This window comes from Myripristis murdjan, chromosome 6 (assembly GCF_902150065.1).
Source record: "Myripristis murdjan chromosome 6, fMyrMur1.1, whole genome shotgun sequence".
Classification (NCBI taxonomy): Eukaryota; Metazoa; Chordata; class Actinopteri; order Holocentriformes; family Holocentridae; genus Myripristis; species Myripristis murdjan.
In genome coordinates, this window is record NC_043985.1 from 21,596,218 (window position 1) to 21,619,547 (window position 23,330).

At 42.1% G+C, this 23,330-nt stretch overlaps 1 protein-coding gene across 1 annotated transcript in view; it reads left to right on the forward strand.

Moving 5' to 3' along the window:
* Positions 1-3,035: 3,035 nt before the first annotated feature.
* Positions 3,036-23,330, forward strand: part of sema3d (sema domain, immunoglobulin domain (Ig), short basic domain, secreted, (semaphorin) 3D) — a 36,348-nt gene continuing 16,053 nt past the window's right edge. The window contains exons 1-9 of the mRNA XM_030053135.1: positions 3,036-3,295; positions 10,894-11,182; positions 15,339-15,499; positions 17,048-17,110; positions 17,286-17,405; positions 17,541-17,634; positions 18,267-18,395; positions 20,328-20,464; positions 22,686-22,800. Of these exons, the coding sequence (XP_029908995.1) occupies positions 10,957-11,182; positions 15,339-15,499; positions 17,048-17,110; positions 17,286-17,405; positions 17,541-17,634; positions 18,267-18,395; positions 20,328-20,464; positions 22,686-22,800 (1,045 nt within the window). The 5' untranslated portion in view covers positions 3,036-3,295; positions 10,894-10,956. The remainder of the gene's footprint in view (positions 3,296-10,893; positions 11,183-15,338; positions 15,500-17,047; positions 17,111-17,285; positions 17,406-17,540; positions 17,635-18,266; positions 18,396-20,327; positions 20,465-22,685; positions 22,801-23,330) is intronic.

Below are 23,330 nucleotides of genomic sequence, written 5' to 3' on the forward strand. Positions count from 1 at the left end.
GTTTCCTTCTCTAAACAATTGAGGACTGCAAAACCTACTAATGGAACATTAATGCCCGAGTTTATAACAGCTTCTGCTCTCTCACCTCATTTCACAGAATATTTTGGTCTACTTTAAGTCTGATTGTGATGCCAAGTGCCAGGTGCTTTAGAGGTGCTTTAAGACAAAGAGACAGGGGATATGGACTTAACACTTTTAAATGATATACTGGTCACTTGCTTATCCCAAACACATAATATGCTGGTGAAAGTTTTTTTAATTCATAAAGAGTTAATCCCTGTGAAAGAAAGAAGATTCTGATCCTCTCTGACGACAGATAACTCACTCATCCTCCTCTGATGCCCAGGATCTTCTCCTGTTTACATTTTAGTAATACCATCTTGAGTTTGTGGGTGGACATGATAATCAGCACTTTCCAAAATGGTATATGTATCTGAAAATATCTAACCACCGAGCTCCCATTTTTGCTGTGTCCCACCTCATTCAGAGTGAGCAGTTGATCCTCCTTAATGAAGGATAACCACAGTGGAGATATGACTAGGGATTAGGCTATTCTTTGGTTTGTTGAATTGCCAAATCCTCTCAATTCACCCACACTTCATACATTGTGGGATGAGGGTATTTACCTGATGGCTACAGTAACTAGTTATTTTGCGATAAGTTTTAACCTACACAGCATAAGATATGCAGCATTATTAAACTTGACACTAGCCAACAGTTTTTGGCGTTAGAGCTACAACATTTAAATATTTCTTACAGGTTAATGCATCAGTAATTTAACAATCTGAAAAGAATCATTCTTCACGATGACTGTTTTTACTTTTCAGACCTCAAACCCAGATGAAATTGCATTTTGAGAGAATGTAACTTCCATATGGTGACATATTTCTGGGTGAAATGGGATAGACAGGTGGGACATAACATTGGGAGTGATTTGATTTGAATGTTGAAAAGTGGGAATGTTTTAACAAATACAATAACCGTCTGGAGCTGTCACAGATACTGCTTTCCTCAAAGTTAATCAATTCCAGCCAGCAGGCCTGTAATCACAGTATTTTGGGGCACCCATGAAAACACATCGACCTACCATAGTGTTGCTAGGGAGCTAACTAACAAATCTCAGCTCTGTGCTGCTAGAAGATTGATTGACAGGTGGATGTCATGATGTTATTGGTTGAAATTGGTTGGTTCATGCCTACTTAGCATTAAGATGACAAAGAATTGTGTGTGTGTGTGTGTGTGTGTGTGTGGAGGGGGGGTTTGTTGGCATATATCATTAAATAGATACACAATATGACCAGGGCTGTGATATGAAAGGGTTAAAAAGGAATTTCTCATTTCTTCTCTACATTTAAGTACATTTTAAAGCTAATACCTCTTACTTTAGTCACATTTTGAATGCAGGACTTTTACTTTTAATGGAGTATTTTTCCATTATGGTACTTTTATTTCACTTAGGTAAAAGCTTTGAGTGCATTTTCCAATACTGACTCTTTGGGATGAACAGTATTGACGACATAACTGTATGAGAAACACCCCACAGACATCAGACTATGATGTCCATATGTCCATTTCATCCCTGCCCATTCTCCAGAGAGCAATGCTGACATTTAGTGTGTGTGTGTGTGTGTGTGTGTGTGTGTGTGAGTGAGAGAGAGAGTTTTGTCCTGAGGAAGTGCACACCCTGACATAAAACCTACCGCCAGTGAGGGAGGACACTGCTTTAACCTCCCACCTAATCCTCTTAGGTGACTGGGACCCTGTCACATCTGCTAAAGATACACACCCAGAGGTGGAACAACAATAGATTAAATACCACCAAAACATGTGTAACAGTCATATCCCATTATGAGAGGGACTCTTTGCACCTCTCTTTGCTGTCAACATAGTAAGTGTGGGCTCCCACATTACAGCTTCTCATCTTAACTCGATGTGACCCCGGTGTTTAGCTGGCCTTGACCCCAGCACCCTCTGCCAAAAACTTGCATGTGTTTGAACTGACTCACGCCTGCGCCTTTATGTGTGAGTGTGCCAAAGAAATCCATGTTTACTTCAAAGCTAGCCAAGGGATTGGGAGCGCGCTCTGTGTCTAGTGGACACACGGCCAAGACATCCCGCCCTGCAGGATCTCCTGCGTGAACCCAAATACAGCTGCCGGTTCTTCTCCTGCCACAGAGAAAAAACCAGACAAGCATACACCCTGTTCAGACAGATCATCAGCACAGGTTTGGATGGAGTATGTATACCCCATAGCACAAAATAAAAAATTATCAAAGTTGTAATCAAACACTCTACTATGCACGCGAGTTCACAATCTATCCAGAGAGCAATACAAATCACTCCCATTCTTACAATGTGAGGGAAGTCACACTCAATACTACACCAACTAATAGTGCTAATGGAACTGTGGTATTCAACAATGAATCTGTAGTGAATTCTGCCTTTTTTATGCAATCTATAGACAAGTACTCATCTATAGGATATTAACCATGTGCTGTATATCCTATAGAATATGTTTTTGTAGTCATAGTTGCCATGCATGCTTTTTTGTTGAAGGATGTTAAGTTTAAGATGTTTTCCTCGGGATACTTTTCCCTTTGTTGGGGAAGAAAAGAGCCAGGAAAACAGATTGGGGAAAACTAAATCTAAGTGTAAACATCTAATCTAAACATAAAATAGAGAATTCCATTGATACTGACTTGAGAAAGGGAGTGTATTTTAGCAGTATTAACTTGTGCAGCGCTTTCCAAAACAAAGTTTACAAACTGTTTCACTTCCAAACAAAGGACAGGTTGCACAGGGAAATAAAGCAACAAACAAAGGAGACACAAGCGGCGCGTCTGGAGTGGGATACTGTGGATCCAGTTTCGGGTGGAAAATGTGTGAGTGTGCGGAGTTTGTGTGCTACTGACCACGGGGCAGTTCTCTCCGCAGAGTGCCGTGGCTGGCAGCGGTACAGATGCTGAGGGCCCCTCCCCTCCAGCAGCGGCATAATTGGGAGTTTGCCGTCTGTCTTTCCCGGGGCGAGCTGCCACAGAGTCCCAGCCATCCAACACACAGAGTGCAATAAGAGTTCAAGAGCGCTGCTGAGCGGCTCTCTAGAATTAAGGGCAGTGACGATACCGGGGGGAAGTATTGTGTTTGTCCATCAGCTTTTTTTGTTTAGGAGGGGCTCTGCAAGTGCGGTACTTTTGGTTACTTGTAGTTTGTGCGTCAGGCAATTAAGGAAGGAGCATCGGCGGTCCACAGCGCGGTGGGCATGTGCATGAGAGAGAAGATAAAGTTGAATGCGCAGGTAAGACGCGACTTGGAATAATAACAATGTGATTAAGATAATGACTTCATGCGCAATTAACTCAAAAGTTGCATCATAGTTCGGCAGGCACGCCACTGTGTTGTGGAGTTAAATGTGAGTGGCTGAATCCTGACTGCCTAGCCTATAAATAACAAAGACATTATACTGTATTTAGGCCTAGGATATATTTAATTGTGTTTCCTTTTGGTATGTTTTATGAAAATTCGGCATATTTGTGCTTTTAGTTTTTTTTTTTTTTTTCTCCATAGATATAAATGCTCTTCTGCTATTGCCACAGTGACTATAAATAGGATTTTGTATGAACAACCTTGTGATTACAGTAATTTAATCAAAAGATATTTTCCCCTGCTTTGAGTGAGTGTTTTGACTCCTAGGCCAAATTTGAGGACATTTTTGGAAGACTTTGGAATGAAGAAACTCTGTTAGTGTGCTGACAGTTGTAATCCCTGTTTTCCTTTCCCTGTCTGTGTGTTCTCTCACCTAGGTGTCATGCACTATCCCAGGATCTGATTGTGTGTGTGTGTGTGTGTGTGTGTGTGTGTGTGTGTGTGTGTGTGTGTGTGTGTGTGTATGTGTGTGCGTGCACATGTTTCATGTCTTTTTGTTTGTTGACTCTTATGAGTGTTGGGAGTGACAGGGACATATTTTATGGGAATGGAAATTCTATAAAATGAACAGTTTCAGATGTAGTGTTTTTTGTTTGTGGGCCCTCACTTCAGGATGCCAAAGTAGCCTACATAACTTTTGGTGGCTGCAGATATCTGCAAATTAGAGTGTGCTTTTACAACAGTGTGTCACTGTGTAAATACTGTACTAATGGAGCTCATTGTGTTTGCTTGTGGGAAGTACACTATGGTTTTAATGTGCCAGTCTGCGATGACTGCGAGAAGGAGAAAGACTCAGTCATGAGAGTTTACTAGTGCATCTATTCAGCCACACTTCTCCTGGCTGTATACCTAACAGTCTCAAGCACCCACTCTCCACTTACTGTGCTGCTTAAGGTTTATCTTAGTCCCTACAAGGAGCTTTGAGTTGAGTAGGTGCTGGGGGAGAGGAAAAGAAAGTGCTGCAGAAAGGCAAGGTACAGAGAGGGAGGGAGATTTGTGTGGATTTTTATTCATCTGCCAGAGTTCCAGTGCTTTTTGATCAGCATGACATAGGTAAATAAATGATTGGCTAATTTGCGCGCTAGAAAAATCTCCTCTGATTTTGTTCTTTAAACACTTTCCAGTCATTACGTCATTGAGGCAGTGTGAGCCAGGCATGTTTAATACTGACTGCTGTATGCACAGGCAGACACAAGCACACCAAGGATGGGGCAGCAGGCTGATGAAATCAAATCTCGGAGATCCACATTTGTGAACTTGGACGACTTTTAAAAGGCACTTCAAAAGTGACAACATGCTTTGTGGCTGAAACTGTCTCTTGATATTGCTTCCGTGAGAGCTCTGGTATGACTTGGAAAGCAGATCTGATAATGAGAGGTTATTTTGTGGGCATGGTGGTGGGATTCAGGGAGGGCACATTGCATGGGTTCGTTCCTTGGTTGTATCAATCACACCAAACCCATGTTCGTGATTACCCTGAGCCTTGAGAGTGTATTTTTGTACTTCTGTGTCTATGGCGTGCCTAGACTGATCCAACATTACCATAAAATTCATAGCATCAGTATTCTGGTCTGTTTTGAATGGCCTACAGCTCCATTCCTAAGTTCTGTGACAGCACCATAGAGTTTATGCAGAGGTTTTTTTTCCTGGACTGTGATGAAAACTGAAAACTGAATGCTGAGTGCTTTCTCAAAACTGTGCAGGTTTTGGGTTGAAAATGTTAGTAAAACAGCCTCATATGCAGCACACTAGCCTGCCCTTATATGGTCAGGTTTCCAGATTTTCTCAGAGCAGACAGACAAAGTCAGCACCTTTACTGCGCTGGTGATGTTAGTGTGTTTAGAGAGTCTACAACGGCTAGGTGCCAGTGACTTGCAGACAGACAGCGGGGCTTGGTTTGACTGCCTTGCAGTGCTCCGCCTTCTATGTGTTACTTCTTTCTTTATTGAGCTGAACTGTCCTGGATCTGAAGCAGACTCGTAACTTTGCTTTTCCAGAGACAGAAGGCTTGACTCACTTCCCGTGCCGGTAGAAGAGAGGATCTCTTGAGAAGTGTTGCTGCATAGCATGCATGGGTGTACCCTTTTTTCCTCAGGCCATAAGAAGACAAGTGAGAACACTTAGAACTGTCAGTCACTTCTGTTATGCCCTATTGCTCCCATCTGCCTACCTCAGGAAGGTATTAGGTTACCCACACATATGCACATATACACAGACACGCACACATACAGAGTTGCAAGTCCTTGTCCTGCCCTGGTCAGGATGTGTAGAGTTACTTGTTTTGTTGTTATTATCAACAAATCTATCCACATGTTTATCTATTAGGTGTTGTCTTGGTTACCAGAGCACTCAGAACATTCTGTTTTGAATAGCCATTCCTCTTTGTTTCCACTTTGTTTTTTTTTCCTGTTTTGTGCACTATTGAGATGAGTTAAACCGCAGATCCAGTATCATCCCCCACCACCTCCAGCCCCCTACCCCTTTTGCACTTTCAACTTATGTGTGATGTTACAGCCGACCTGAGCTGGCACTGTCTCAGTTACATACGCTTAAGTAGAGGAGCTGAGGGCTTTCTTTCACTTTGACAGAGCGGGAAGGATTAAACCGCAACATTAAACATAAAGCGGGTCTTAAACAAAGGCAGCACAAGACTATTATCTGGCTTTGGTGTATTCTGTTACCATACCAGCAGTCGCCCATAGTATTCTCTTACCACTATTTTCAGATAACAGCTCAGGGCACAGACAAAATGTGGACAGACAGACCGCGACCTCGGGAGTGGAATCTTATCCGTCTCCTTCATTTTTTTCTCCCACAGACATTCTCCTCACTTCCAAAATGAAAGGAATTACTCTGAAATGTCCTCTCATTGGAACAGGACCCCTCATTCAGTACGTTTACATGTGCACCATTGTTTCCACAAATCCAAATATTATATAATATTATATAATATTAAAAATATGACAGTATTTGGGCTATACATGTACAATGCATCTCAGTTTGGGTTTTTACTGCAGTTTGTGACACACAGCCTCCTGCCTGTTTGTGGTCAGCCCTGTGTGTTGTAAATGCACCAACTAGCCAGCATCTCTAACCCGAATCAAGGCAGGGCTAGAGATGCATTCCTAAAAAAAAAAAAGCCCACATTTCTGGTTTGAAGGAGAAACACACCTACTTTTAAACATTATGAACAACTTGAATATCAGCAGCTTCTTGGACATGCACAAATAGTGCCTACCTTTTGCACAGCTGCATGTAGAGGGAAGTATTCATTTTCATCAGCCATGTCAACTTGACCTAGCAAGAAAATTGTCTTTTTCGGAATAAGGACAAAAAACAGAATACTTTGTGCACAGTCATTGATTGCATGTATTCAACCATGAGGTTAGAGTTTTTTTTTTTTTTTTTTTTTTTTTTTTTCTTATGCCAGAAGGTGATGTGGTGTGTGCATGTGTGCTGCATTTGTGTGATGCATAACAGGTCCTGAATGATTTCCTTTGAGAAATCCCCTCACAAACCCGTTTACTAGCGCCGTCCAGTTAACTGTCAGAATTCCACTCCTGTTTTGCTGTGCGAGAGGAGCGTTCCTCAGCCAGACATCCTGTGGGTTTTTGATTTATAGGATTTATTGGGAGGTACAGTAATTGACTGCAGGAAATACAGTTTTTCCTAATGGCACAGGATCAAATAATCTCTGCATCAGTCCACAGAGAGGTATTGGATATCCTTGCCTAACATGATTTGTACTATGCATTTATTCATTATTTAGGCTAATGTAGTATAACATTGTTAACTTCAAAGCAAATCAGTGTCTCAATCACCATATTTGGATGATTAGATTTTTTTAAAGGGGATATTTTGGCAATCCATTTAGTGTTCAATTTTACAGCGATGTGTAATTTCTCAAGAGATACACATGCTGTTCTGATAGGTGCACTGTTCGTTCAGATAAGGCTGGCTAATGTTTTTGATTAAAATGAATCACGGCCTCTTGCTGTGATGTTTACTTTATGATTTGAGCAAACAAGATTAAGGCTTGCAAGCCAATGACACAATTGAAGTTTCCAAAAAGGCTTTTGCCTCACAGTATTAAAGTTTAGCTTTCTGATCGGTGTCCAGAAGAATGTGGAAAATGCCGCAGGAATTGCGTCTTTCATATTTACTTGTTGTCTGGTTACAGTAACTGTCAACTTAAGTCTGTACTATGTGCGTTTGTATTATGGCTGTTAAGGCAAGAGTTCAGAGTTCAGAGGTGAGAGGGCATTGACACTGGACATTTAAAACAAGAACTGAGCTGATGAATATGATTCATTTTAGGACAAACAGCGATTCAGTTTTTATAGTTTTCTTTTTACAAGTCATTAATATGGCTATTTATTTATTTATTTATTTATTTATTACATAAGGAGAAGCTGTTGTAAGATATCCATTAATGCTCCAAGGAATAACTAATTGTTAGAGTTATGTTATTCTGTAGTTTCATATTGCTATGTTTCCTTCTTTACAGCCATCTGTAAGTGGAGTTATAGGTAACACAAAATTTAATGTATATACTTTAGTTTGTATGCAGTGAAAACACAAATAGTGTGGTCTAGAATTGGCCCTGCATTTTCCCTATACTAGACGTGAACTCACACAATCTCACAGGGGAGTTAGCATGCTTGCTTAAACCCAAGGTAAAAAAGATGATTGACTGTTGCCAAGAAAAACAACTAATGTCCCGAGAGAAATAATTACCTATGTTATTATGCCAGGCCAGTGCCTGTGGCCAGGGAATAAAGACATATAGCAGGACTAATGCACTCTGTCCTGTGGAGATGGAGGGATCTGATAATGGCAGACTCTACAGGGTACTTCATTGTTGCTAAATGCCTCATTAGGGGTGGTCTTTCTGTGAGTATGCCGATGGCTAGTGCACTTCTTGTCCATCTGCTCCTTCCTCATGACTGCTGACAACTTCTGCTGGGAATATAGTGGCTTCTAAAAGTTAAGTTTCAAGTTGTGATATATGACAATTTACATCCCCACTTCTGGCTCTCGGATCATTGTTAATTAATAGCTGCTGGTGAGCGGTTAATATATAGCGCTTATGTTGGTTTGATCTTGAGCCAAAACTCAGAAAACCAGTAAATCTGATGAGTTGTAGGCTGTAAGATGCTATCAGCTGGGCTGGGATCAGAGGCCAGCAGCACCGTAATTGGCTGCTAGCTTTAAATCTGTCACCATCACCATCAAGATTGTTTCCCATCACCCCCTGTGCAGCGTGCCGGCCGTGCTGCCAAAGACAACAGGGACCGAAGCCCGCCAGGAAACAGGGATGTTAGCTTAACCCACATGGCACAAGCTGTCTAACTGTTTCTTCTCTCTCTCACCTCTTTCTCTATCTCTCTTTCTCTTACCATGTCACCGTTCCCTCTCTCCGGTGCCAAGCTGACTGACTGTTTCTCCCTGCTGTATGGCCTTTCCATCTCCTGTAGTCATTCTTCTTACACCAGCTGGAGTGTTTTGGTTAATTCTCCTCTTCGAACACTTGAGCTTTCTCCTTTTGTTTGGCGGAGTCATTCCTGTGGCGGGGTGCTGCACCGCTCCGCTGATAGATGTGTGCATTCAAGCGTTGAAGAGAGATACATTACATGCATGAATTCTACTCACATGGGTGAAATCGTGTCACTGCTTCCCTGATGTGAGGGAGGATGACACACACTAACGCTATCACTCTCCCGGTCACAAATGCATATTTGCAAAAGACACATGGCTGCAAAAAATTTAAACCCCACACTCACAAGAGCACAGACACATTAGAGTTCCAAATGTGCATTCCTGTCTCTCTCTCTCTCCCTCTCCCTCCCCGTCTCTCGCTCTCTCTTCCTCACGCACACACGCACACACACACAAACACTCAATTGTTGCTGATTAACCATCCATCAGACACAGTTCTATATCTATAGCTCCAGCACTAAGGGTGTCTCAATTTGTCAGCTTGGGTAAACAACAGTGTGTTTATCAGCGTCTAATCCTCTCCGGTTTAAAGCTGCAGGGTGTCTGGATTGGTGTCAACCTGTCACACTGCCCTGATTCCCCTTAATGAACACAAGTTTCAAACAGTGGATGACAAAACTGGACAGTGTAAATAAATGAGGTGAAAATGACTTGGGCTTTTACAGCTGCTGTCTGTCTGACAAAATGCCAATGTGCATTTTATCTTGCGCTGCAGGTTTTTAGTCTGTGTGACGATTTGCACAAATGAATGCATATGCGCTGACATGGGTTGACATAAGTTTGAACTTGGTAATTTAATGATCACCTGTCGTTATAAAAAAGGGCTTTGCGCTGACAGTGTTTGGCTGAAGTCGTGTTTTTGTCATGTCTGGCCCAAATGTCAGTTTTTTCCAGCAGGAATGAACAGAATTGCAGAAGATATGCAGGGAAATATGTGTTGCTGCACGCTGCACATCAGATCCATTCATTTATTTTGACATTGTTTATGTTTTCCAAGGACAGGTTGATGTACGTTATCAGTGTCGAGTGATGGAGAGAGAGGAGGGAACAGGGACAGAGCAGGGGAGGGCATGCATTCTTCCTCTGCATTCTTTAATTTCGTCATCCTTGATTGGGTGGTTAATAAGTAGCTTGATTGTGTGGAATCCACTGAGACCCAACTCTAAAGAAGAAGGTTAAGCTTCTGTGTGTTATATGAAAGTTCATAATGTCGCTTGAGCAGCCTGCGGTGTGTTTACATATCTTACAATTGGTAGTTCTGCATTGAAAATAAACAAAAGGAAACTATTAGGTTCAGTGATACCACTTTGCCATACTAATGTTTCCTACCCCTGAATCTCCTCACTGTTGCCAGCAGCATCAGTGGCTGCTCCTGTGGCTGTGCTGTTTGCCCCAGTCATACAGCTCACTTTTCAGTGCCTCTCTAATGCGGCGTGAAGTCCCCGACAGGACATGGCCAATTTATTAAAGGATATAAAAGGGGAGCTGACAGGGTCATCATCCAATGCTAAAACTATTAGCCAGACTCATTTAGGTAATGAATTAAATGAATTTTCCATGTGAAAAGAAGGAGAAGGAGTGAAAGAGAGAGCGAGACTGGTGAAAGAGGCATTGCTGGTTGAAAGATGACTGTTTTGTTGGCCTGACCTTTTGTTTTGGGCATACAGATTTAAAGGGGACACAAAAGGAAAGCTAGTGACGAGCAACAGCTGATGCAGGGCTGGTAAAGAGAGGGGACATGCCTACGGGGCTCCATGGTGAAACAACAGAATAGCCACAACAGAAATGTGTGTACTTAGCCTGCTTGGGGTTAGAGGAGACTGCACACACACGCGTGCACACACACACACACACACACACGCATACACATGCGTGCGTGCACTCACACACACACACACACACACACACACACACACGATCAAACTGAGCTCCTCCCTAGCTTGACTCTTTACGCCAGTCTTCTCCTTCCAGGGCAGAAAAGAAGCAGTAAAGAGGAACAGAGTGTAAACTGACCAAGAAGACGACTCTCACACCATGAAGACAGAGGACTCTGGGAGCCAGAGTCTGAATGAGGGTCAAATTAGGATGCAGGCTGGCGCGCGGTCCTGGTTGTCTGGCAGTAATTACCACAGTGGAATGAAGAGGATTCAGGTCCTGTCCCATCTAGGGCTGCTAATAGTGGGAGTGATGCTGCTGGCCACCATCCCTGTTGGAGCAAGCATCAAACAGAGCGTCCCCAGGGTCAAACTCAGCCACAAAGGTAAGATGTTTGATTATTAATTTTATTGCTGAATAAAAAAAATCCAGATCCTTATATTTCACTTGATACATTCAGAACAGTTTATGAAAAAAAAAAAAAAAAAAAAAAAAAGAAACAGTCTAGCTGAGGGTTATTTGAGGTCATTCTGTCTATTTTATCTGACGTGGAGAGAAAATGCTGTCTGACTGGAGTCAAGCAAAACTTTCTTTACCAACATGCCAGCTGCTTTCATCATCTCAATCTGCACTTTTCTTCTTTCCTCTCCAATATTTTTCCTCTTAATGGTTCAAACTTTGTGTGATCAGACAGCACCTTCTGAGGTCATGGCTAGCTTTCAATATCTCTCTCTGTTACTTTCTGTCTCTCTATGTCTCTCCATTTTTCTCTGGGTTCTTTGCACATACAGAGAAGAAAAAAAAAAGATATTAATAAACACTTAGTCGGACCGTTAAAGTAAATGGTCTTTGAAACATCACTGTATAACAGAATGAGAGATTTAAGACCGGTGGTGGGTAGATTGATACATTAACCAACTTCCTAATTGCCCATTTCTCACACTTCTAATGGACCTGAGAATGTTCTCTGTGCTTCTTTTGTGAAACATGTGTAATCTCTTAATTCTCTGTGGTGATGTAAATCTTTATTACCAAAACCAGCAGTCTAGTTTATGTTTTGAAATATTTATGAAGTCAGTGGCTCATAGGTAAATATTTGTTTTTAATGAAATACATGGCTGCTGTGGAGTAGTCATATATTTCCAAGTAACATACACAGCGTACATTTCATGTTGATGCTGCTGGTCTGCAGGAGTCTGCTGCCCAGTTTGTCATGTGTGTATATCAGCCTGTCCCACTTTGCGGCAGCGTGCACTGTGTCCATGTGTTTAGTGTAAAGTCAGCAGAGTCTGTTTGCTTTGTGCCACCATGGGAAAGGTAAGTTATTGCTCCCTTAAAACCCATTTTGAACTCCAGTGCAAGCTTTACTCAAAATGCTTCACCCTCCATGCAGTCCACAGTACAGTCACTGCTTCTGCAAGTAACCGGCTACAAGAAACCACCCAAACGAACTTCAGTTTTACTCCATAAAAATGAATCCCCACTGTGACCTAAAAGTAAACTCGCTCTGACTTCAACCTCTAAAACCTCTCCTCCGGTCAAAGGCTTCCAAAACCCAGCGTGATCGGAAATAGATGCACATTTATGTTGTGAGCGTCCAACATAAATATATGTAAGTAGTGGCAGGAATAATGATTGCTAGGAACAGTGTTTACGCAGCAGTTAGGCCAGCATTTAGCTCCACAGTTCATCTTATTTCAGGTTAGTTCAAAGCAAAGCAGTTGATAAAATGAAGCTGCTCATTCATTTCACATATGATTGCATTTTAAGTTCTAAGACAACTTTTTTTCCCCCAGTTTTCTTTAAGGGTCTGTCTCTTGAGCTTGACACTGTGAGGACTGCGTTGTTATGACAATAGCAAACTGCTCTATATATCCACTCACTTGTAAAAAAAAGCCATCTGACTATGCAATGTATTCCCTTGGACCTGAGAGTGAGGATGATACAAAACAATGTCCATGTTTGGCTCTCTTAGTCAGAATGACTGAAGCACAAAAGAATCCATCAAAAGCAAAATCATCTCTGGCCCAATGCACACATCGTGCACACATCTTGTCATCATCCCATCAGTGCATACTCTTCAAAAGCAACACCATCCAGCAGTGATCACACTCTTCAAACATCACATCACCCCTCTGTGGAGGCACAGCCTCAGTGAGTGAAGGGTGAAATGATCAAAGTGGAATCATCCCTGATTGAATGAACACCTCCAAAACAACCGCCCTTAACTGCAGACTCATGAACTTTCCTCTTAATAACACATCAGATGTCATTCCTTCAGCAGTGTTTTTGAGAGCAAAATTCAGGATTCACCATGAGGTACGCCGCTCATAATGTGGCCGTCTGCCAGAAAGAAAGGCTGGTTATGATGTAAATATTTTCTCTGTGCTGTACATGTCAATTATTATTATAAGCCTATGTTCTTGGCGTGTGATCAGAAGAATGAAGTTATACCACATGTGTGGTGTATCTGAAATCTTGTGGCTTATATCAGTTTTAAACCACAACTTTTGAATCATATAAGAGACTTCTTTTCTTTCCATAACTCATTTAAACAATTATTCAGTTACACAAGTTGACCTCTATTTAAAGTGCAAGTCTGCTTATAGCTATGAATAACATGAACAGAAAGACTGATATTCATTTGAATGTGTTTTAGTCTGTCTTTATGTTCAGTGAATTACCCTTGCATTTATTTATTTATTTATTTATTTTTAACAGAACGGTCATGTTTCTTAAGCTCATCTTCGTAAAATTCTTGCCAGCACCATTGTTCGACATCAGGACATATCACTCAGCGCTGGCTGTGAAACCAAGGATCAAACATAATACATGTTAATCACAGACCAAGGCTGCTCATGTAACATGAAATCAGGAGGCTCCTCTCAACTGGCCTGTATGCAAATGGAATAACAAGCTCAACTAATGAATATTATGCTAATTCATGCTTAAATAATGTGACTGTTGTCCCAGCACACATGGCAGTTCCACATACAGCATTATTACAACAGTGTCTATCCCTCTTTATGCTTTGATTTCAACTTCAGACAGAGAACTGCTGAGAGACTGATAAAGTATCTTCTTACGCAGTATCCTGTGTCAGGCTGTCTACATCTGCACAATAGTCGACATTATAGCATTATAGAGCTTAAGCGCAATTTATCAGCTGGACCCAAACCCACTGGCTGCAAGCCAACTCAGTGGTCTCTTACTCAAATAAACGTGTGGGTGAGAGCGAGAGCTGCAGCGGAGAAGCTAATCAAGAGCTGGTGAGAGAGGCCAAGGGCCCTCTTCCTTGGAGAAAGGTGTGGAGCGCTATGCTAAGTGGCACCAGCTAAGCAGGCTGTTTGAATGGGCTCACAGTGCAGTGTGTTTACAGAACAGATTAGTGTTAGCCAAAGGCTAGCATGGCTAATCTCTCTTTGAGGTTTAGTCTGTTGAGGGCACAGGGGCTGTGAGGACGGTGTGCTGAGTGTGTGGGTGGAGGGGTGAAAGATATGAGCATGTGGGGGTGTTGTGTGTGAGCATGTGTATAGGAGGAGGTATTAAGCAGGGTTGTGTGGGGTGGGGGGTCCTAGAAGTTCAAATATTGAAGGCTAGTAACCTCCCCAATCCTTCACACCCAGAGGGTAATCACAGTGTCAATCCTTTCAGAGTGACTCCCACTGGACTCCCCCACATTGAGCCAGTGTTTACTCAAGGCATGTTGCTATACTTGTGGAGTGAAAAGAGCCTGGTGATTGCAGAGATTTCCTCAGATCAAGGACACAGGGTCTGCTCTGAGAATATAGTCAGCACCCAGCTCCCAGAAAACTCTCTTTATATTCCAGAAAACTCTCTATTGGAGGTGGAAAGCCCAAGGACCAAATGTCACTGTCTGTCACTGACGGCAACATGGCCTACTTAAATAGATATACCGTATAATTGTTATATCTCCTATATTTCACCCACCTCATCTGAGTATAAATCATATATTATCACCAAAGTTAAACAGGAACAATCTGGTATTTACTTAGGGGTGAATAACAGGGATTTCTGATCATGATCGGATCTCTTTCGGGCCATAACAGGGATAGGTTGGGTTTAAATTTAGAAACAGTAAAGAAACAATATCAACAATATCTCTCTCATTTCCATTGTAGTAACTGAGGAGTGTATTTTTATGATTGATGTGATAGCTATTTAAATATCCCGATGATAATACCTGCCAAACACCCTCCCCACTGTACCTCACCTCTGTCCCTGTGTGTAGTTGAGGTGTTGAACCACAGAGGATTAGACAAATTCAAGTCAAGCCAAGACATGCTGTCTGTCTTAGTGGAAGAAATCATGTGCTTGTCTTGAGGATTGAAGCACGGATGAACTGTATCAAGCAAGGTCAGTGCTGACAGCGGAATCCTGATGAAATGCCCTTGCAATACTATATATTTCAGCACTATAAGGGGGATTTTTAAATGTAAGATGAACAGAGGGATCGTTAATCCGTGGCTCTTAATTCTTTTTGTCTCTCTCTCTTCCTTGTTTTTTTTTTTCTGTCTCAGAGCTGGTCCAAGGTGGCAGTGTATCTCTGTTCTTGGGCCCCTCTGAAGGCCTCCACTCTCACACTCTGCTGCTAGATGAAGAGAGGGGTCGTCTTCTGCTGGGAGCCAGGGATCACATCTACCTACTCGACCCTGACAACCTGGCCAGAGGGCCCAGAAAGGTACAGCACATTGGCAACAGACCTGATTGGGAAGAGTCAAATGGAAGAGATACAGTATAACATCACATCAGCGAGGCTCCAATCTCTGATTTAAGGACAGTGGATGTGGCCCAAAATAGATACAGAGCAATAAACAAAAGGCCACTTTAGGTTTCAAATAGCTTTTCTGGACATTTGCAAAGTTGAGAGGTTGTTTAGGTAGATTCAGAAATGTTTAGAGCACTTGTGAGAGTCCTTGCAAACCCAGGGTTTCCAAGGAAGTGCTGGATGGGATTCAAGTCTGTCAAGATCTTCAGACATGCCAACTCGTGCTTGGAGTCACTTGAGACATCTCAATAACCTCAGCTATGTTCTTTATTACAGAGAATCAATCATTTAGCCTCTGCTCATCACACCTCTACTAGTCTGTCTCTTTTTCCTACACTGGAATATACTAAGCTATGTATGGTTTTTGAGAAGTAATAGTTCACCGTTTACACTGCCTGCCTTTAGAGGTCAGGGTCATGGTCTTGAACGTGATCTTAAACCTGCTATTGACCCCTGGTATGGGTACACACATGCACATGCACAGACACGCATGCATAAAAGCACACACATTCTGTATGTACACATGCATGAGCATGGGTGCGCTCAGTTACACTTACACACAAACACATACATGCATTTGGAAGGAAGCCATATGCTAAAGTTTGTAGATGTTGAGTGTGTGTTTATGCAGCTGCGGTTGATCCGCGAGCGAGACGACATTGTGTTTATTTGATCTTTATCTCGTTGTTTTAACTCTAAGTCCTGCTCTCAAAGTGTTGCCTTTCCATTGCCTATCTGGTCACTGATACTGACACCAGGGAGATAGTCACCATAAAGTCTAGTCCTCTTTGAGTTTTGTGACTTTAACAGTGCATGTGGTAACCACTGCGAGACATAAACACAGTGTTAATCTCTTAATGGAGAGGCATACTAGGTAAGGGACCTTCAGGCACTAAAACACAGCCAATTAGTGTTCTGTTACCAAGCATTCCAGTAAATTCTAGCTAGATTTTAAGAAGATAACTGCTGTGTTATTAAGTGTTATAACACAAGCTTTACATTGCCCACTGAGACTGCTGTGAAACTAAGCCTCCAATTATTCATATTACAGATCTGGGTTGCATTCCTCAATAGCATGCAATCATATGGAATCATATGGAATCATATGGAATCATGAGATGCTGGAATATGTGTGTGTTTACATGCATGTTCAGGCTGCGACGACCCATGAATAAGTTTGGCGATAGCTCCCCTTGGTAGGATTTAGGCAGGGAACATGCTAAGCACATAAGCCTGTTATTACACATGTGTGAACATTGGGGGTCGATACAAGGGATGTTGAATGGTATCCCTCCATTGCACCCTAATAATACTGCCTGGAGGTGTTAATTGTTGTATAAGTGAGATCAGTCAAAAAATAATCCACAAAATGGAGGAATAGATTCTGAATCACAAGCTGAACTTCTCGCTGGTGTCTCGCTTTACTTGAAATGTAAAACTCTTATATTTATTTGTTCACAGATCAGCTGGCCTGCTCCCCGAGACAGAGTCGAAATGTGCAAACTGGCGGGCAAAAGTGCAAATGTAAGTGCTCCTGGGGGAAAATCACCTCTGGAAACAACTACGGCAAATAAACATCACAAGTATTCTTAGCAGATCACCATTATTTTTGTTTGAAATAAATGCCTATTCAATGAGCCTTTTTATCATAGTTCATGTTGGCTCTCTGTCCCTGCTTCTCCTTGATCTCCCCTCCTAGTTGGAGTGTGCTAACTTCATCAGGGTTCTCCACAACTACAATCGAACACATGTCTACGCCTGTGGGACAGGAGCCTTCCACCCCAGCTGTGCTTTCATTGAAATCACAGGCCACAGAGCGGTAACGTATATGGGAGTCAATGAATTTTAGCTAGAGTGATCTAGCCACGAGATCAAAAGAGCTGGATTTGAATTTTTGACAGTTCTTTTATAAGTGGTGTAACATCATCTATCTGTCTTTCCTTTCTTCTGTCAGGACGGTGTGTTCCAAATGCTGTCTGGCACCGTGGAGTCTGGCAGGTTGAAATGCCCCTTTGACCCCTGGCAGCCGTTCACCTCGGTCCTCACAGGTAAGGCAAGCTTCACACAAGAATTCACGCCTGCCTTATCTCTCATACACCAGACTCTTACCGCTATACCAGCACCATTCCCAAAGCGATACATAATGATCTTCGCTCCCTTGTGTTGTGTGAGTGATTTTGTATCCAAAGAGCTGCTTTTCACAGCAGTCGTCTGTAACATATTATGATTGTCTGGTCAAACAAAACGCCATCAGGCATTCCTCCGTCCAGTAAAATGACATAAATCCATTTGCTTTGCAGGAAATTGTAAACATTCAGACATGCAAGTGTTTTGACTAATATCTCTCCTCCATATGTTGGTTGCTTGAAATATTTCTGTCTGTGTTTTTGTGTACTGGTTTAACGAGCTAAGCCACTGAAGTCATAAAAGCAAAGTAAAGATGTAAACAATATCTGTCAAATTTATTTCCCGACTCAGTTTTTTATGGAGCACATATTGCGAGATTGTAATTCATACCAAAGAATGTCTTATTATTTCACTTTGCAGCTCCAAGCCATTGTCAGAGAGGGTTTACATTTTTCATCTCACATATTTAATCCAGTTTATTAATCACCCATCTTATTGTAACCTATCCAACGATGTTCAGTGATTGATTGACCTGTCTCTCTGATTGGCGCAGACCAGTATCTGTATGCGGGCACAGCCTCAGACTTCCTGGGTAAAGACACAACATTCACTCGCTCCCTGGGCCCGCCGCCTGACCAGCACTACATACGCACTGACATCTCAGAGGACTACTGGATCAACGGTACACACACACACACATGCTCGCACATAAGCACACAACCTTGAGTGTTGTCATAATTTCTTATTGCCTTCCCCTTTAATCTTTATATTTCCAGCCTCTCCACTGTTACAAAGAGCCTCTCTGTGTCCCCAGGGTGGTTATTGGCATTCCGGTCCAGGAGAAACAGCCCACTTATTCATTTAGCTGGAACTTTTATATGAATGCCATAGTTGAACAAGGACCACACCTACCGGGGAATTTACAGTGTGCCACAAAGTTCACGGTCTTAGTCATTCCACAGCATGTGGCCACACATGCTTACACGCCGATATATGCACAAACACACACACACACTCACACTCAGGCACGCGTCAATGGGATGGAGTCTCTGCTCGCTGTGTGTGCCTCTCCAGACTGTTTTTTACAGCCACTGCTGGATTGTCGTGTATCTACAGTTGTCCAGTTGTCACCAGGATCTAAATCCTTACACTTGGTCTCTACATTTCACAACCACAGAGTCACATTGTGTAGATCTACCCTCTTTCCCTCTGTCTCTCTACCACACTCTCTCTCTTTCTCTGTCTCTCACAGTGTGTATGTACGTGTATGTGTGCATGATTGAGTGAATGCTGATACTGATGATACAGTATGTGTGTGTGCAATACAAACACAGAGAAAAAAGCACACATCGTCTCTTTCTGTGCTTTTCCCTGTGGAACATCTTTCCAGTGCTGCAGGACTAACAATGACCGTCTGTGAAGTGTGTGAGCAGCCGGCTGCTCACACTCTTAAGCCGTTTCAGGGAATCACTGTGGTGTGGTTGGCTTGGCTTCCAGCGAATGTTGATGTAATGTCACTGCAATACTTTAGCCGGTGGACTAGTTTCCCCAAGACTCAGGACACTGATGACAACATGCTATAGATAGTTTCTTTAGAGGTCATTACTCTCTGCTTTGTCTTTCCTTATTTATTCTACTCAGTGCTTTTTCTCAGGATTTCTTTCCAACACTATCTTCATCACTCTCTGTAACACCCGTTCGTTATTATTATTCTTGGCATTTGAAGCAGATGGTTGGGATTTAATGTTTTGGGTCCAGAAGAATCAAAACATTGTTTGCACACCCAAGTCCATCAAAATGTTCTTTTGATCCAGTTTCTTCAAATAGTATTACAGCACAGGATGCAAAGTACAACTGATACAACTGATGAAAACTCATAACACGTATGCTTTGAACATTTTGACAGACTTGGGTGTGTGAACTTCTTTTTGAATCTGCTGGACTAACACATTAGTTATTCAAAACCTCACTTTAGTGGCCTTGTTTTTGTATGGCGATTTTTGCCTTAAATTTACTTTTTGGGCCAATTCATGAAATATATGTGTGTGTGTGTGTGTGTGTGTGTGTGTGTGTGTGTGTGTGTGTGTGTGTGTATCAATAATATTGTGATGTGTGTGTATGTGTGTGTGTGTATCAATAATATTGTGATACTGCACTGAGCTCCATAATTGCTATGGCATCATGTCGCCTAACAGATACTGTCTACACCGTTATACTGTGTGTTTTAAGTCACAGTTGACTTGTCAGTCATTGTAATATCCTAGCAAACTGCATAGAAATAGCAACTTGCATATAAACAGCAACTTTAGCAGATGGCTGTGCAAACTGCACAACCATCTGCTAAACCAAACAGGTTGCAAAAATGTGTAAATGCATGTGTACCTTTGTCTGAATCTTTCACCTCCCCTCTATGAAGTTCTAGCTAACAAGATGGAAATGGTATTAAATCAGACCTTTCTTTAGAGACTGACCAAGGTTGTAAATATAGCTGTATGCAAAGTGTGGATACTTAGAGTGTTAATCCCGCCGTGCAGCTGCAGTGCACAGCATAGCTGTAAATATGACTTGGTTCTTTTTAACACTCTCCCCACTTTCTATTTTTCTCTGTCTTTAGAGGCCAGGTTTATATCTGCTCATCCCATTGCCGACACCTACAATCCAGACGATGATAAGATATACTTTTTCTTCCGTGAGGTGTCGCGGGAGGGGAACGACAAGAGCATCCTGTCTCGTGTGGCTCGTGTCTGCAAGGTGAGATACTGCACAGTTAAGGGTGAGAGGTGAGAAGAGAGGGAAGTAGTATATACAGAGGCAGCAAGGGGAGATGTGTGAATGACAGAGGGCTAGAAAGGGATGAGAGGACGGACAAAATGGAAGATGGCAAGCCTCAGCTGGGACATATGGATATGGAGATCCACTAAGCAGTGAGAAGAATGAGGCTTGTAAGATAGAAAGACAGTAGATGACACATAGTGCCACTAGGAGAGTTAGACAGCAAGATTGTGAGACCTCAGTGAGGGGGAGTTATAACTCCTGATGCGATGTGATCTGATAGATCTCTGTGTCGGCCACTACAGATGTGGTTTATGCCCCCCGGGAAGAGGTCTTCCTGGTACATTCCTGTTTTGTAGTCTGCTGAAAGAGTAGTGGACTGCTGCTGTCAGGAGGGCTAAATCATAGTTTAACCCCTTTGTGCTCTGCTGACAGGGCAATTTAACCACGATTCCCTAGACAGTCATTAAGATAGATGTAGTCAAAGGGTCTTTGCACCAGTTCCCAGTCATCAGTTTATTTCCTTCCCCTGACGGACTGCATGGTTTCTGTGTTAACCATGTGAGATCGAAAGAATATTTCGGATTAAAGAGTTAATACTTTCAGCAGATACACAGTATTTAGATATGGCACTATGGCCACTCATCTGCTGCGAGTGGTTAAACCCTGCCATTAGTGGGTTCGTCATTACAGATGATGCTGAGCGGGCAAGCTTTGTTCAAACATACAGAACTTTATTTTAAATTCTAGTGAGGATTCCAAAGATACCAATTATGTCATCATGAATTACAGAGGGACATCTATGATGTGATGCACAAGACATCTAGATGTTTTATACGATGTAATAGTGCAGTCAGAAAACAATGGATTCTTGGGTTTGAAAACTCAGTGTATTGTCTGATTTTGCAACCCTCAGATACAGAAGACATTGGTGCCATTGTTGAACAACAAAAAAATGAGACACACTGTAATTTGGCATTGCTGAGATGTAATTTGCTGTTTGTTTTCTTTAACGTTCAGAAGGTGCAATAAATTTGACAAGCACAAATTACATGTTATAGTGCCCATTCAGTTTGATTTGACAGCACTTAGAAAACAGTAGAAAGAGCTGGGCTAGCTAGCCCAGTGCTGATGGAAGACAGGCAAGATAGAGTCATCATTGAGGATTTTTACTGTGGTGACCCAGTCTATCCCACATAGTGTGCCATTAGTGACGTCTCATGGGACTAGACCACACACCAGTGTCGTTTTAGCATTCAGAGGTCTATTGCTACATTCTTGGAGAAAAGCTCTTAGAGTATTTATCACTTAGGAGTAAGCTGGAAGCTAGACTGGAAGGAGATTCCTCTGGATTGCAGCCCTGCCTCTCTCCTCGTTTTTCTTTTTCTTTCTCTTGCTCTTTGTCCTCTTCTTTCATTTTCTTTGTGTGTGTGTGTGTGTGTGTGTGTGTGTGTGTGTGTGTGTGTGTGTCTGCGCGCGCATGCAGGTGGGTGGTGAGTGTGTGCGCCTGCATGTGAAAAGAATCGGATACGATTCCTTGCTGGATAAAGGAAATAGCAGTGCTTCACTCCTATCATTTTTTAGATTATCACCAGTGGAAGACATCCTAATTAAGTGCTTACATTTGTTCCATCTCTTAAGTACAAGTGTGTTTTTGTGGGCGCTGACCCATAATAGTGTTTTTCTTCATCGCTTGGTAAGTGCTCAGGCCTAGTTTAATGGGGAGGTTTTCCTAAAACCTTTATGCATAACAAAGAGGCACACTTGAGGACTCTTGCCATATATTATAACAGCTATTCATATGGTAACAAAAACCTGCATAATTGATGAGCAACCTCTATTTGGTCTTAAAGCTCTCTTTCATCACTCTGCACTTCAGATTTTTTCCTCTCCTTTTCTACTCTGTCATTCTCTTCTGTTCTGTTCTGGCTGTCATTATAGTTACAAGAGGGTCTCCTATGTGCTTTATAAAAAAGTAGATCCATATAGAAGCATGTGGTTCACCTGTTTATTTTCCTAATTAGTCTGGGAAATAGGAGACTGGAATGGTGTGTACTGTTCTCAAGCTGTGTAGCTAGATAGATTACAGTTGGACTGTAGTTTTAGTTCAAATTCTGTAAAATTAATTGTAGCTGTCTTTTGGACAGCTGCAATAATGCTGAGTGTGGTTTTGTCACAAGGGTGTGTGGTTGTGTTTCAGAATGATGTGGGTGGGCTTAGGAGTCTGACAAACAAATGGACCACCTTCCTTAAAGCGAGATTGGTGTGTTCCATCCCCGGACCGGACGGAGTGGACACACACTTTGATGAGCTCCGTAAGTGAATCTTACATTCACATGTGCACGCTCACCCGCATGCATTCACTGTATCATAAATATGAAGCACGAGGGTGTTGAAAAATTGGATGTGCAATCATCAGAAATTTCCCTGGAGAGATGAACATTAAAGGAAAAGCTCACCTGAAATAAAATAAAATACATTTTCCTGCTTACTTATAGTGCAATATATCCAATGCAATGCAATCTATGCAGTAAATCTTTCCTGTCTCCCAGCGGCCCAGTACGGTTGGGCTGGTTTAGCATTGTTTTGTGGAGCTCAAACCATCAAACATTTACATATGAAAAACTCAACAGCAGCAGCGCTTTATGAAAAGAATGGCATAGCTACTTCACATAATCCAAGGCCAAGAGCGTCATTGAGAACTATTTCCTGCTGAAGGACTCCAGGAAAGGGGGGAAGCATACAGTTTGCTGGTGTTCTTCAATGTCTTTGATCGTTTCAGCTCCATAGACAAATCCCTATCCAGCCCCATTGTATTGAGGTGAAGGGAGAAAAAAAGATTGTG